The following is a 16,191-nucleotide window of genomic DNA, read 5'->3' as shown; positions in this document are numbered from 1 at the left end:
CAAAATATGAAGTTATGAGATTAAAGTTTGTGTATACTAGCATCCTCTATCACCCAAGAAGTGAAATGCTTTTCTAACTTGGGTAAACCACACTCACTTCTTATTACTTTGCCATTTCACAAAGACAACTTCTTTCAAGGACTGGCAGCACTGGATAGACTTTGTCCCTGCTAAATTGACAGGCACTTTGGTCTTTAATTCTACCAGAGACTGACCGAACTAATCCAGCTCATCAACAACAGCCACTGCTCAACTCATCTAACTTCATCGAGAAAGTGAGGACTGCAGATGCTGGAGATCAGAGCTGAAAATGTGTTGCTGGAAAAGCGCAGCAGGTCAGGCAGCATCCAAGGAGCAGGAGAGTCGACGTTTCGGGCATGAGCATTTTGTGGAGCTCTCCTGCTCCTTGGATGCTGCCTGACCTGCTGCGTTTTTCCAGCAACACATTTTCAGCTCATCTACTTCATCTCAAACCTCATCAATGTGGCTCAGTTCATTGCAAGTTGTTGTTAATGGGGCAATTATACAGCACTGTTACTGTACAAGGTGCCTCACTAGAGTGGTTACTTGAACAAATTTGAGATATGGAGATGGGTTAACAGCCAAAGCTCTCAAGTCCAAAACAGGGAGTGGACACAGAGGTTGATGGGGCATTAGTCTTCTAGGATGTCAGATCAGCAGTCTGAAGACATGGTTGTGGATGGAGAAAAGAAAAGTTAGGAAACTATAAAAGATCAGAATTGAAGAGGAGCACAGAGAGTCAAAGCTGTAGGTGGTCATGGCAATAGTAGAAGAGAGACCACAGAAGGATTTGAACTCCCTGGGAAAATCTTCTGTAAACTGGCCTTCATACCCTAGAACTGCGATGATTTAGTAATTGCCAAGTCTACCAATCATCAGAGCGTATGTGGTAACTTCAGGTAATCTGATGCAAGCCTGATCTGTGCTTGCATTCACACTTTTATTATACAGCCCCACCTGACAGTCCCAAGGTGCCTTTGCACTGCTCAAAAGATTATTTCAATGCATTTGCTACAAAATGATAAAGCACTGAAAGACAGGCCCTTCTGCCCATTATATCTGTGCTGACCTGACACATTAACTCTAACAGTGCCTGAATACTATGTCACAGAGGTCCTGACACACAGGGGTTGGATTGTGGAGGGATTTGGTGGGGGTGGAGGAGGAAAGAGGGTTGGTTGGGCAGGGTTAGGGAGAGGATGGGGGGGGTGTTTGAGGGTTTGGGGGGCATTGGATTGTTGGGGGGGTGAGGGTTGGAGGATGGCGGATTGAGTGGGGTGGTGACAGTTGGGGGTATTGGTTTGTGGGGTGGTGAGGATTTGGGGGGTGAGGGCGGAGGGGGTGGGGGTGGAGAGGGCAGAGGGTATGGGGAGGGTGAGGGTGTAGCATGTGGGGGGGTGAGGGTGTAGCGTGTGGGGGGGTGAGGGTGGAGGGTATGGGGGTGTGGGTGTAGGGTATGGGGGGTGTGGGTGTAGGATGTGGGGGGTGAGGGTGTAGGGTGTGGGGGGGGTGAGGGTGTAGGGGGGTGAGGGTGTAGGTGTAGGGTGTGGGGGGGTGAGGGTGTAGGGTGTGGGGGGGGTGAGGGTGTGGGGTGTGGGGGGGGGTGAGGGTGTGGGGGGGTGAGGGGGGGTGAGGGTGTGGGGGGGTGAGGGGGGTGAGGGTGTGGGGGGGTGAGGGTGTAGGGTGTGGGGAGGGGTGAGGGTGTAGGGCGTGGGGGTGGAGTGTGTAGGGTGTGGGGGTGGAGTGTGTAGGGTGTGGGGGTGGAGTGTGTAGGGTGTGGGGGTGGAGGGTGTAGGGTGGAGGGTGTGGGGGGGTGAGGGTGGAGGGTGTGGGGGGGTGAGGGTGGAGGGTGTGGGGGGGGGTGAGGGTGGAGGGTGAGGGTGGAGGGTGTGTGGGGGGGGGAGGAGACAGGGACACGCACCCACACACACACACACCCCCAGACCCGGGTCTGTCTCCTTACCCGGGTGGGACATCTGCACCACCTCATTGGCCGGGGTCGGGTAGTTGAAGATGACCACCGCGCTGGCCCCTTGCTCAGCGGCGTTCAGGATCTTCTCGGCGAAGGTGCAGCCGTCTCCCCGCTCGACCAGAGCAACCCAGGGCTGCGAGGGATCGGGCCGGAGGTAGGGCACCCCGGGCTCACAGCCGTACGGCCGGGGGGACTGCGGGACCCCCACCAGCCCGTGCACACGCTCCAGCGGCGAGTCCTGGCCGTAGACCCCGCTCTCGGTCTTCTGCCAGAGGGTCCGGTTGGTGCTGGGCTCGGGGAAGCTCACATTGATGTAGGCGGTCCAGAAGGAGCTGGCCACTGAACTGTACAGACACAACCACTGCCCCACAGTCAGGCTGAAAGCCCGGGGGGAGACCGAGACTCCCAACAAACTCAACATTCTCCCCTCAGCCAGAGCGATGGTTAAAACAAAACACAGAGACAGAGCGACAACAGAACAACTCCCGCTCCCAAGGTGTCAGCTTCCACTGCGGATGCAGGAAGTTTAAAAAGCACGTTCCTCAAATGCTTGAACCTGCCCCCAGGTATGAACAGCAGCGAGTCCTGAAACCCGATCCAGTGCACACCAGCCTCTAAGGCTCCGGGTTTCACTTAAAAAGGCAATGCACCGCTCGCTTCCTCCTGGGACCGACCCAATTTCCAGCCGGGAATCAGCGGCTGCTCTGGTGAGACCCAAACTCAAACACAGACTTGGCTTGTCCCTTCCTTTTTGTTTTAGTTCTTGGTTTGATCGGGACAAAAATGCCAACATTTCCCAACTGCGGCCACAGTTTTATAACAACCGCTTTTCTCTGGCCAGCAGCTCAACAAATGTGTGTGTGTGTGTCAATATACATATCTGTGCTGTTGGCAGAAGTGTTACTGATAACAGCGACTTTTCATTTCAAATTCGATATTTTCCTTCCCTGCGCAGTCGAATTCAAGTCCATGTCCTGGCTGCTTTTAGACCCTTTCCCACACTTCTACCGATCTCTTCTTTTATTATTTCTTTATTTGAAAGTTTGCATTCTCACCCAACTGAGTTTCTTGAAGACAAAAATAGAAATTGCTGGAAAAGCTCAGCAGGTCTGGCAGCAACTGTGGAGAAAAATCAAGAGTTGACATTTCAGTTCGAGTGACGGATCCTCAGTCTTTTTGAATTCAGTGACCTTTCTTCAGAACTGAGAGTAGCTAGTAAAAGGTGGCATTTATAACATCACCATGAATGCCATCCTCGCCTAGCTGCTAACAGTTCTAAAGGAGGGTCAATGGATTCAAAACATTACTTCTGTTTTCTCTGTCTACTCAGATCTGCTGACTTTCTTTGCAAGTTCTGTGTTTGTTTCAAATCTTCAGCATCCATAGTTCTTTAGGTTTTTGACTTGATCAAATGTTCTGTCCCAGCCTCCATTCAAAGATTATCTTGTCTCCTTTCAATTCCCACAGATCACTCTTGACCTCATTCACCTCTGGCTTTCAATCTGCTATTGCACTCTCCTCTTCATGTCCTGGTGTCCCCTATCAGATGAGGGCAGTTTAATTTCCCTGAAAACTTTAAAACTAATTTCATCATGATATTCTCCACGAAACATGTTGGCAATATCATAGTCTGAGCACAGCAAGGTTCAGTCATTGCACAATAACAGATCAATAAACCAAATAAATATTCAGCTAAACTGAAAAAGTGTTCATAGAATTCTCCCTGTGGCCTCACTCCTTCCTGCTACCTCCATAGTTCAATTCTTTGAGATTTTTGACTTTTTCCACCTCTGACCTCTTGTTGATCCCTGATTTCCCTGTCCACACTTTGGGCAGAATCTAGAACATAGAACATAACAGCGCAATACAGGCCTTTCAGGCTTTGATGTTATGCCGACCTGTGACACCAATCTGAAGCCCACCTACTCTCCACAATTCCATTTTCATTCACATGATTATCCAATGACAATTTAAATGCCCTTAAAGTTGGTGAGTTCTACTACTGTTGCAGGCAGTGTGTTCCATGCCCTTACTACTCTCTGAGTAAAGAAACCACCTCTGACATCTGTCCTATATCTGTCACCCCTCAATTTTAAGCTGTGCCCCCTCGTACTAGCCATCATCCTCTGAGGAAACAGGCTCTCACTGTCCACCCTATCTAACCCACTGATTATCTTCTCTGTTTCAGTTAAGTCATCTCTCAACCTTCTCCTCTCCAGCGAAAACAGCCTCAAGTACCTCAGCCTTTCCTCGTGAATCTAATCAAGTTAGATTAGATTCCCTACAGAGGGGAAACAGGCCCTTTGGCCCAACCAGTCCACACCGAACCCCTGAAGAGTAACCCACCCAGGCTCATTTCCCTCTGACAAATGCACCTATCATTATGGGCAATTTAGCACGGCCAATCACCTGACCTGGGGGGAAACCTGGGACCCTAGTGCTGTGAGGCAGCAGACTTACTGCTGAGCCACCGTGCCATACGAGTTACTGCAGTACATCTTGTAGATGGTAGACACTATTGCAGCTGTGCAGTGGTGGTGAACAGAATGAATGTTGAAGACATTAGATGGGGCATCAATCAAGTGGGATGCTTTGTCCTGAGTACTGTTGAGGTTATTGAGTGTGGTTCAACCAGAAAATCTTTAGCATGACCAGTTGAACAATGTGCATTTATATAGCACCTTTAACATTGTAAAACATCATAAGTCATAGAATCATAGAGATGTACAGCATGGAAACAGACCCTTCGGTCCAACCTATCCATGCCTTCACAAAATGTTATCATACAAAAAAACTGACCAAGTGTCCTTCAATGGTATCTTCCAGACATGTGTTCTCTATGACTTAGATGCAGAAGGGCAGCTGAGAACCTGCAATTTCGCCTCCAAGTCACATTGCGTCTTGATTTGGAACTATATCACTGTTCCTTTACTGTTTCTGGGCTAAAATCCTACAACTCCCTACCTAACAGCACTGTGATTATATTGATGTATCAGGGACTGCAGCAGTTCAAGATAGCAGCTCACTACTGCCTTCTATTGGGCAATTAGGGATGTTCAACAAAAGCTGGCGCAGCTTTGAAAAAAAACTAACAGCAATTCACCATAGAGCGATGGTAAGACAAGTGACCAAAGACCAAGGGGGTAGGTTCTAAGGACTGAACAATGAGAATGCTGGAGAAACTCAGCAGCTCTGGCAGCATCTGTGGAGAGAGAAACAATTAATGTTTCAAATCTGAAATGACTCTTCTACACAACTTCTTCAGTATAATGTTCTGAAGAGTCATAGCAGACTTGAAACGTGAATTCCATTTTACTCTCCACAAATACTGCCAGACCTGCTGAGTTTCTCCACTATTTAGATTAGATGAGATTCCCTACAGTATGGAAACAGGCCCTTCAGCCCAACAAGTCCACACCGACCCTTCGAAGATTAACCCACCCAGACCCATTTCCCTCTGACTAACAGACCTAAACAATGGGCAATGTTCGAGGACATCCAGATCCCTTTGCATTTCAGGGATCTACGATCTTTCATTTATCACTGTCAGAGGATTTCTTGTAGTTGGGGGAGGAGAGAGGTCAGGACACTGGGTGACCAGACAGGGGACCATTTTTAGTGTCCAGTACATGGCCAAAGCCATCCAGAGGCTCCTGGCCGTGGCAAATTGCCCTAAGAATGTGCAAATGATCAAACGGACAGTGAGCCTCCTGATGAACTGATTTCCCATCTGTCCAGAATTTGACATTGACTCTGCAAACTGAACCTTCTAGCAGGATCCTACACCCCACAATCTGAACTCAAGGAAAGTCCCTTTAGGTTCCTCATAGCAACTCAAGAGAACTGTTCTTGTGGGGTGCTGCTGCTGACACACACTTTCCAATTTTTCACCTTTCTCCACCACCTGAATATGTCTTGTTTGAATATCCTACCATCCTAAGCAGGGCTCCCCATTAGAGTCTCTATATAAAGGATTGCACTCTCTCTTTGGGAACGGGAGGGAAACAGTTGCTTTCAGTCCTGCACAATAAACATTTAAGTAGGATTGCATGACACCAAAGAAACTGTTTTTTATGGCTTGGAGGAAACTGTTTCTTATATTACCTTCAATGTTTTTTTGTTTAAAGCCGATATCGAGTTTCTTTAATGGGACTTCAACTGGCCCTCAGCCACATGCTCCTATTGATGGATGCCATGTGGAGAATGGGGAACTTCTGGTGGGTGTGGTCAATGTGGCCATCAACAGGTCCAGGAAGGGAATGGGGTGCCAATATCTGACTGCCTGACTCTCCTCCATGTTTACGTCCAGACCTGGAGCCCACTGGAACAATGAAGACCTTCTTTGGGTGTGAGGTGCATCCTCATTCCTGTTAATGACAGTTTGATTTAATTTTGATGTGTCTCCACTAATCTCGATTTTTTTTTACTCCAGCACTCCTAGGGGGTCTTTGCGACCTGTTTAGTGCCTACTTTAAAAAGAGCAGAAAACCAGTCCCATGCTTGTCATCTCATTATCGTGATACCAGATCTCATTCACTGATGCCTTTCAGGGAAGCAGATCTGTCATTCTTACCGGCTCTGGCCTACATGAGACTCCAAACCTACAGTAACGTGGTCGACTCTTAACTGCCCTCTGGGCTACTTGGAATGGGCAATAGATGCTGGCACAGCCACCGACGTCTCCATCCCGTGAATGAGAAATAAAACCCCCTGGTACGGACACGATTGTCACCACCTTTGGAGGTCCCTCATTTTCGTATCTTGACTCATTGACTCTGCCAATACACAACACCTCCAGGACCCAAGGCCCTTTCCACTCCACTCCTCCATGCACCTGACCTCAGCCCCTGCCCCTCTCTTGGAACCTTCTTGCATTCCTCCACACCTCCGACCCACTCCACAAGTCCTCCCCACTGACATCATGACCATGATGAAGAGTTTATGCTCGGAATGTCGACTCTCCTGCTCCTCGGATGCTGTTTGACTGGCTGTGCTTTTCCAGCACCACACTCTTCAACTCTGATCTCCAGCATCTGCAGTCCTCACTTTGACCTCATGACCCTCCCAAGCTGGGTCCCTGACTCTATGGAAGTTGCTATTCTACTCCTGCCTTCGTCTGTGTCGTTGTGTTAAACAAGCTAAAACTTTCCACACCACTACACACAGCCAACCAGTATGCATCATAGAGATGTATAGCATGGAAACAGACCCTTTGTCCATGCCAACCAGATATCCTAACCTAATCCAGTCCCATTTGCCAGCACTTGGCCCATATCCCTCTAAACCCTTCCTATTCATGTACCCATCCAGAAATCTTTTAAATGCTGCAATTGTACTAGCCTCCACTACTTGTTCTAGCAGTTCATTCCATATGTGAGCAAGATTCTCATGCACTGTGGATTTTATCTTGAAGGTTAGACATAATTTATGAAGTTTTATGCTAACAAGTATTTGCAACAGGCAAATACATCGCATGAGAACTTGCTAAGGGTATGACATTAGGTTTGACAGGCCACAGACACACCACTGACTTAATCTCCACGTCTCAACTCATCTTGGTTGGTTTACTAACTAGATTTAATGATAAATATATTGTTAATCAGTAAGGGAATCAAGGGTTAAGGGGAAATGGCAAGAAAGTAGAATTAAGGATAATCAGATCAGCAGTGATCATATTGAATAGCAGTGCAGACACGATGGGCTGAATGTCCTACTTCTGTCCCTGTGTCTTATGATCTAGAAATCAAAATTTCGGCTTCGGTCTGAATCCAGCTCCTGCTGGATCCATAAAATCCCCCTGTGATACTGATAAAAGTGTCTGGAAAAGCTGTTAAAACGTAAACCCTGTAGGTTTATTAACATGTGCTAGGAAAAGAAACACACTATGCTTATTTGGTTGGTCCACAGCATGAATTCAGTTACACAGCATCACTGAAGTAACCTAGGAAGACATTTGGCTCTATCATGTCACTGCAGATGAAGAAGAAAATGCCACTTTCTCAGAGTGACAACAGATGGGCAATACAGTGGGCACATCCTGGTAATGAGTTCATAATTCGCTGGCTAAAGGTCAATTGACTGCAAACTGTACCACCCATGGATCATCCCAATCCTCACTATTATTTTATCTGTGGCAGGGGAAACGCTACATCAACTCGGTAGCCCTGGACTTAATTCCCTTATAAATACCTCGATTGAACCAGCCACTGGATATTAATAGTTCCACCACAGGTCACTGTGCTTTCAGCTGCCCTCGGGCACTAAGCTCAGGAACCTCTTCCTGCCTCAATAGCACTGACATTCAAAAGAGCTGCCTGCCTCTGATGGGGTATTACCCCACAGTAGGGGTCCTGATGCCAGGGAAAGGTCTGAAGCTGCCTGATTGGCACACACAACCACAGGGCGATAGTGAAGGCTGCAGATACTGGAGTAGTTAGGGTCAGTGCTGTCAACTCTTTCATTTCGTTTAAAGTCTGAGTTAAACGATTTACACTGTTCTGAACATGATTCAGGTGAAGACCTTCCCAATGGTACAGCTCTATCCTTCCAAAGTCTTGGTGCCAGTCCCTATGATTCAAAAACCATTTCAACCTTACCTTTTGTTTTGTATCAAGTATTCACTATTACAATTTTATTTACCCTATTTCAATTTGCTCAGAGCTTGGTTGGAATTCTCCAGAGATTATTTATTTCAGAATAGAAATTTACTGTGACTTACATGAACAATACAGTGAAATGTTTTGTCAGTCGCCACACCACGGCTCCTATATTAATGACAGAAGTCATATGTAATAATAAAAATAAATAAAATTAAGGCAAAGTTCATCACAGCTCAGTTGTTACAAGAAAGCAAAGGAGGACCTGCTTTAAACTTATTCCTTAGCTGCTCACTCTTGGTAGAACCTTGTTCTCAGTCCTCCCTATGTCCACATTATCCAGATGGATCATGACAGCAGTGCTAACTGCTGAGCCCCGTTGTTTTCTTTGGAGTGTTGGAAACTGAGGGGTGGCCTGATTGAGGTTTATAAATTCATGAGGGGCATAGATAGGGTAAATAGGCAAGGTTTCTTTTCCCCTGGGATGGACGAGTCAAGAACCAGAGGGCATATATTTAGGGTGAGAGGTAACTTTTTCACACAGAAGGTGGTGCATGTATGGAATAAGCTGCCAGATGATGTTACCTAGTATGGTGACGAAATGTCTGAAAACGAACCTTCCAGCTCAGTGAGCAAACCTACATCCATAGATAGGATAATTAGACAAAGTCTGTTCTCTGGGATGGGGGAGCCAGAACTAGAGGACATAGATTTAGGGTGAGAAGGGGAAGATATAAAAGTGCTTGCAAATGGGACTAGATTAGTTCGAATATCTGGTCAGCATGGGTGAGTTAGACTAAAGGGTCTGTTTCAGTGCTGTACAGCTCTATGACTCAATGACTACTCAAATAGTTTCCTGCACCACAGTGCTGTGGTCTATTTGTCTCGCACTCCTTGCAGTCTCTTCAGTGGCTCATAGTCATGTCAGGGGGGGTTGGTCAGAGCATTTCCTTTTCGATGCAATGTGGAAGTGACTCAGCCCGAGCAACACCTTCGCCAACTAGGTGCACAGGCTATGATCCATAGGTTACAGCACCCAGTTTTATACTGTTAGAGGGATCTCAAGTAGAGTCCAGACAGAATGCATTGCAACAGCCTGCAGCACAATGCTCTGCATAACTGCAGTAAGAAACCAGAAGATTGGAGGATGCTGAAGAGCCGGGGTCAATGGGAACAGTTGCCTAAGGAAAAGGATGAGGACACTGAGCTGGAGGAAGCTCTCCCTGTGGATGATGGAACTTAGTTGCATTGTTTCTGCTTTGGCCAACCGGATCTGAGTCTCAGGAGATGTGTGCTAGTTGCAGAAGACCATTGTGGTTGGTCGAGTTCTTGATGCCAATATTTGATTTACAGTACGGTTGTGAACTGCAGCCACTTTCCATTTGCTTTGCGTTCTCATTTGCTAACTGCAGATAAAAGCTCATGTTTGGACTTGTACAAATGCTTGCTGTCTGTGACCATGAAAAGCTGAGGTCGGGGAATGGGTATCAGGGAGTCAGGGAGACTCTTCTGATGGGGTGCATTTAAAGACAACAGCAACTAGAGTGACAGAAAAGGGTTGTACCTGCAAAAGAGTGGCACCGCTGTGTGGCATTGTGGCTGCTATGCCGTTACATTGCCAGGGAAGGGCACCACTGGATTGCCAACATTGTTTGCGTGCACACTGGCCTCACAAAGATGGCAGAGGCGTAAGGGACGCTGCTTTTTCCAGCGGATACCCATTGAGTGGGGAGTTGTTCTGGGACTGGAATGTGTTGCGGTAGGACATGATGGACACCAAAAGAGCATGATGGGTAGTTAATGCAGCAACTTTGGTAATACACAGCGAGAAATCCCTCTCGGCCTCTCAGTGGGAATCTCTCCAAAACGCTCATCGCACTTCGCCAAAAGAAGATTCAGCTCACTACCTTAAATCTCACATACTTTCTCACCTGGCGTTGTACACTCTCTGGTGTCTGGAGGCTGAAATCAATGAAGAGCACTTCCTGCTCCCCTCTGCGCAGAATTCCCAAGTTAACACCCAAGCCTCAAATTTGTGTGGATCATCGGAATTTGAATGCAAACTGTGAAATTTTCAGAGGCTAGCAAACAGGGGGGGAACTTATGGAACCATAGGAGGCAGCCAAGAGACCACAGAATGCACTAAGAAAATATGTAAATGGATCAAACAAGGGTCAAGCAGATAAAAATTGAATGCCAGCAAGTGTTAGACACAGCAAAGGCAAAACTGATCACATGACAGTTACTGAACGCAGAAAGAATAAATCTAAAATGGATCTTAGCACATCACCACAACACAGCAGCAGTATTTAAAGCCAGCAGTAGGTGGGGCTACATAGTCAGTATATTTTAATCTGAGGTATAATGGTCAGACAGTGCCTTGAATATCAAATCCACTTCTGGCCAGTGAGACACAAGGGAAACAGTCAGTGTAAGAGGAAGTATAGAGAGGAGTCATGAAGCTGATGCCCACTGTCAGATTTATTGCTCTGCATGGTTGGATATCCTTACTGTTGAGTCCACCCAGCTTTCTCATTAAACTTCAGGCGTAGTTATTTCAACAGCATTCATTGTGTTAATTATTTTTGCACCTTCCGGGCAGCACTTTGCACTTGTCTCATCAAAGTTAGCCTGCCAACATATTTTGTACAATGCATTTGATCTCCTGAACTGCTTCCTCCAATCTTCCAACCTCCCTCCCATCCCCTCCAAGATTTGACAGCATGCCCATTGTTGCAGTATCACAGACAGAAACTCACAGCTCTCCTAGTGAAATATCAAATTTAGCCGCAATAGGTGTGCTTGTATTTTATTTTAAATTTGTGTATCAGTACTGATGTTCATACACTGTTCGGTTCTAATTATTAAGCTGAATGTATGCATTGTTTTAAACTATATGTAGACTGCTGTGCTCTGACACAGACTTGACACTAGGGACTCCACAGTTCAGTTCCAACGCTCATAATTTGCTGATGATCTCACAGTTTTTGAAGGAGCTGGGAATTCACCCAGGAAGATTCAGAGCCAACATCCATGTTTTCAAAATGGATTGCTATGGTGTCAATATTAAGATGTCACCAAATCACAGAATTATTAGAGTGCAGAAGGAGGTCATGCTGATTTTAATGTATTCCCACCAAGGTGAAGAGCTGTAATTATACACTGTAGACTGTATAGTGTCACAAATACCGACAGGCTGATCTTTTGGACCTTCCAATTGCAGTTCCTTTAAACCCTAACATTCAGCTCGCTCTTGAGTTTGCCTCAAAGTGTAACTAGCCTCCCTCCCATGGAGGGTCACAAGGGCAAGACTCAAACTTTGCTTCAGCCAACATGGTTTGAGGAACAAACACAATTCACAAATAGAAATTAGACTGTGTAATTATTGAAACTCCAACAAGAGAAAGTCCCCAAAAGCTGATCCTCATTTCTGGTCCATTGCCAGTAGCTGACCGACACATCAACAATGCTCCTTGTGTAGCCCAGACATCATGTGGGAGGGAATTGGATCAATTTACCCAGCTGTCAAATTCAATAGAGCTAAGCAACCAGAATAATATTTCACTACACATTGAGGTCACGGTCAGTGATAACAAATGCAGCTCTAACTTGCTATCGTTAAACACCAGCATCATCTGGAAACTCTTCTGAAAGATATTTTAACTGTGTAGATATCTTGGGGGCAACTTGCTAAAGGACCTTCGCAACTTTGATCGAAAAACAGGGTTATAAGTCATAAAGATAAGTTAGTTTTAAGAAACGCAATAAGGAAAAGAGCAATTAAGGATGGTTGGCTTGACATTCATAGTCACAGTCATAGAGATGTACAGAACGGAAACGGACCCTTTGGTCCAACTCACCCATGCTGACCAAATATCCGAATCTAATCTAGTCCCACCTGCCAGCACTTGGCCCATATCTCTCCAAACCCTTCCTATTCATATACCCATCCAGACGTCTTTTAAATGTTGCAATTGTACCAGCCTCCACCACTTCCTCTGGCAACTCATTCCATACACGTACCACCCTCTGCGTGAAAAAGTTGCCCCTTAGGTCTCTTTTATATCTTTCCCCTCTCACCCTAAGTTTGATGAAAGGAAAATATAATGATTAAAATAAAGTTTAGAAAATGCATAAAATCATTGCAACAAACTTCGGATCCTCCTCCTTAATTTTCCAAAATTTGTCACTTCTTCCTGGGGATTACCAAATTTCTCCTTTCGATGTGTCATCCCTCTCCTTTCTTGGTTTACTCACTCATCCATTTCTAAATTTCTCTGCAACCACCCCCATCCCTTTTGGTTTGCAATTTGTCAAACTCTCTATTCTTTGTGTGCCAATATCTCTATTTTTTAGTTCCACTTGCACACTCTCCTCGTTATTTCCATGCCATTTTGTTCTCTCCCATGCTCTTTGCTGGATAACTTCCCTTCACAATTGCATCATGCCATCTCTTCTTCACTTGTCAATTTTGCCTTCCTTTGATGGTTCATTCCCTTTCCCTCTTCTCTTGCTTGCTGGAGTTGTGCCCCTTCTGTAATTCCAATCATTTCTCATTTTCAATGTAAAATATATTGTTCTGAGGGAGAAAAACAATGAGGAAAGAGGAGAAATGTGCACTTAATAAGAAATTTTACAATCTCAATGCTTTTCACCAGCTTCGACTGCAGTTGAGTTAATTGCTTGATGGGTTGAAAATCACATTTCACAAGGTGCAGACAAAAACCATGAGATAATCTTCAGGTCACATTTATTTTCAGTCTCATGCTCTTGCTAATCTTATGGAAGTGGACTCTCAATGGTTTCCACAATGACACCCATCTGACCAATCAATGAGGCAGGCAGCTTCACTCTGCCACCCAACACCCAACTCATTCCCTCACCACCCTGCATCAGTGAGAAATACATGGAGATAGGAGTTGGAGTAGGCCATTCAGTTCATTGATCCAACTCTGTCATTTATTTAGACCCTGACTGATCATCCACTCTCAATACCATCTTCCCTCTCTATCCCATATCACTTAACATCATTAGTATCCAGAAATCTTTGAATTCCTATCTTGAAGCTGCTCAACGATGGACCTTCCATTGCCTTAGGACCCTAAGACATAGGAGAGCAAAGAAGCCATTGAGTCCATTGAGTCTTCTCCACCATTCAGTGAGATCATGACTGATCTGTTAATCTTCAACTCCACCTTCCTGAATTTTCCCCATGACTTAACAATTGGAAAATTGTCTGTCTCAGCCTTCTACAGTAAAGAATTCACTACCCGCAGAGAGAAGAAATACCTTTTTATCTATGTCTTAAAGGGGTGACCCCTTACTCTGAGATTACAGCTCTACTCCTGGACTCTCCAAAATGCGAAACAACCTTTTCATACTTTTCCTATTAAGCCCACTACGAATTTTGAATGTCTCGCATTCTTCTAAACTCCAATGAGTACAGGCCCAACCTACTTAATCCCTGTTCATAAAACAGACCTTCCATATGCTGAATAAACTGAGTGAACATTCTCTGGACACATTCCAATGCCAGCATATTTTCCCTCAGATAACAGGGGCCAAACCGTTTACATTATTCCTATCTTGTAAAGTTCCCTATTGAAATAAAGGCCAGCATTTCATCTGCCTTCTCTATTACCTGCTAAATTTGTATGCTAGCTTTTTTATTATTACAATTAAAATACCTACAGTGTGGAAATAGGCTCTTCAGCCCAGCAAGTCCATTCCAACCCTCCGAAGAGTAACTACCTAGATCCATTCCCTTACATTTCTCCCTGACTAATTCACCTAACCTGTACATCTTTGAACTGTGGGAGGAAACTGGAGCACTGGAGGAAACCCACGCAGGCACGGGCAGAATATGCAAACCCCACACAGACTGTCGCCTGAGGCTGGGTCCCTCGCTCTGTGAGGTAGCAGTGCTAACCACTGAGCCACCATGCTGGTGAAGAATTTATGATGAGGAATTATCCCAAATCCCCCATTTTAAGCATTTTCAGCTTCTCTCTTCTTCCTGCCAAAGAACATATTTTTCCACATTTGATTTCATTTGCCAAGATTTGCCCATTCCCTTAACCTGTCTATATGCCTTTGTAGACTCTGCCTACCTTATAATTTGCCTTCCTACCTATTTGGAATCATCTGCAATAAAGAATTCCAAAGATTCACCACTGTCTGAGTGAAGAAATTCCTCCTCATCCCAGACTGATGTGGCTCGCCCGTTATTCAGGAGTTAAGTGTCCTGGTTTTAGACTCACCAGGCAGATGCAACATCCTTTTCTCAGCCACCCTGTCACGCGCTGTCAGAGTTTTGTAAGCTTCAATGAGGTCATCTCTCATGCTTAAAAGCTCTGGAGGATATAGGCCCTCTCCCTCATAAGACAATCACGTCATCCCAGGGAACAACCTGGTGATCTTCCGTTGCATTTTCTCTGTGACAAGGGTGTAGTTGCTCAAGTGGACCACAAGGTTGTACACGATGCTGCAGGAGTTGTTTCACCAAGGCTCTAAACAATTTCAAGTGAATACCTTTACCCATAATACGAGTCCTTTTACAATGAATGCCAATTTACCATATGTTTACTAACTGATTTTGCACGTGTAGGGCAACTTTTAATGAATCACAAAATCTTTGTCTTTTGGAACAGAGGGAAAAGAGGAGAATTTTAAGTTCCTGGTGTGACAATTGCCTTCAACCTGTTATGGACCAAACCAAATCCCCTCAAAACACGTCAAGGAGATAGTCTAGATCTGTACTACTTCTTATTTTAAGGGCAAGTGCCAGGCATCATTTTCCAGACGCAATTCAATTGGCTAAACTATCATCTTGATCAATTAGGTCAACAGGCTGAAGAGTAGCACATGGAGTTTAATTTGGATAACTGCAAGGTGTTGCATTTTGGTAAATCAAACAAGGGCAGAACTTGTACAGTTAATGGTCAGGACATGGGTAGTGTTGTAGAACAGAAACACTTAGGGGTTCAGGTACATAATTCTTTGATTTTTGCATCACAGGTAGACAGGATGATTAAGAAGGCATTTAGCATACCTGCCCTCATTATTCAGGCCTTTGAGTATAGGAATTGGGACATCATGTTGAAGTTGGACAGGACATTAGTGAGGCCTGTTCTGGAGTACTGTGTCCAGTTCTGGTTGCCCTGTTATAGGAAGGATATTATTAAACTGGAGAGGGCTGAGAAAAGATTTACCAGGATGCTGCTTGAATTGGAAGGTTTGAGTTATAAAAATAGGCTAGTAGGCAGGGACCTTTCTCACTCGAGCGTAGGAGGTTAAGGGGTGACATATAGATTTATAAAATCATGGGGAGTGGGCATTCATAAGGTGAATAGCAAAGGTGCTTTCCCTAAGGTGGGGGAGTTCAAAAATAGCGGGCTTATTTTTAAGGTGATAATAGAAAGATTTAAAAAAGACATGAGGTGCTACTTATTTACACAGATAGTTGTACATGTATGGAATGGTCTGCCACAGGAAGTGGTGGATGCAGGTAAAATTAAAATGTTTAAAAGGTTTGGAGAGATAAAGGCCAAATGCAAGCAGATGGGACTAGTTTAGTTTGGGAACATGGTTGGCTTGGACTGG

At 45.2% G+C, this 16,191-nt stretch overlaps 1 protein-coding gene across 4 annotated transcripts in view; it reads right to left on the bottom strand.

The window, feature by feature from the left end:
- Positions 1 to 16,191, bottom strand: part of LOC132820361 (E3 ubiquitin-protein ligase RNF128) — a 171,327-nt gene that overhangs the window by 108,809 nt on the left and 46,327 nt on the right. The window contains exon 1 of one of the 4 annotated variants that reach the window (XM_060832411.1): positions 1,985 to 2,549. The exons of 2 other annotated variants lie outside the window; for them this stretch is intronic. In XM_060832411.1, the coding sequence (XP_060688394.1) occupies positions 1,985 to 2,414 (430 nt within the window). In that variant the 5' untranslated portion in view covers positions 2,415 to 2,549. Of the gene's footprint in view, positions 1 to 1,984; positions 2,550 to 16,191 lie in introns of those variants that run through there. One more of the 4 variants, XM_060832408.1, reaches the window with a different exon arrangement.

Source organism: Hemiscyllium ocellatum, chromosome 11 (genome assembly GCF_020745735.1).
Source record: "Hemiscyllium ocellatum isolate sHemOce1 chromosome 11, sHemOce1.pat.X.cur, whole genome shotgun sequence".
NCBI lineage: Eukaryota > Metazoa > Chordata > Chondrichthyes > Orectolobiformes > Hemiscylliidae > Hemiscyllium > Hemiscyllium ocellatum.
This window is presented reverse-complemented; position numbering and strand designations above follow the sequence as displayed.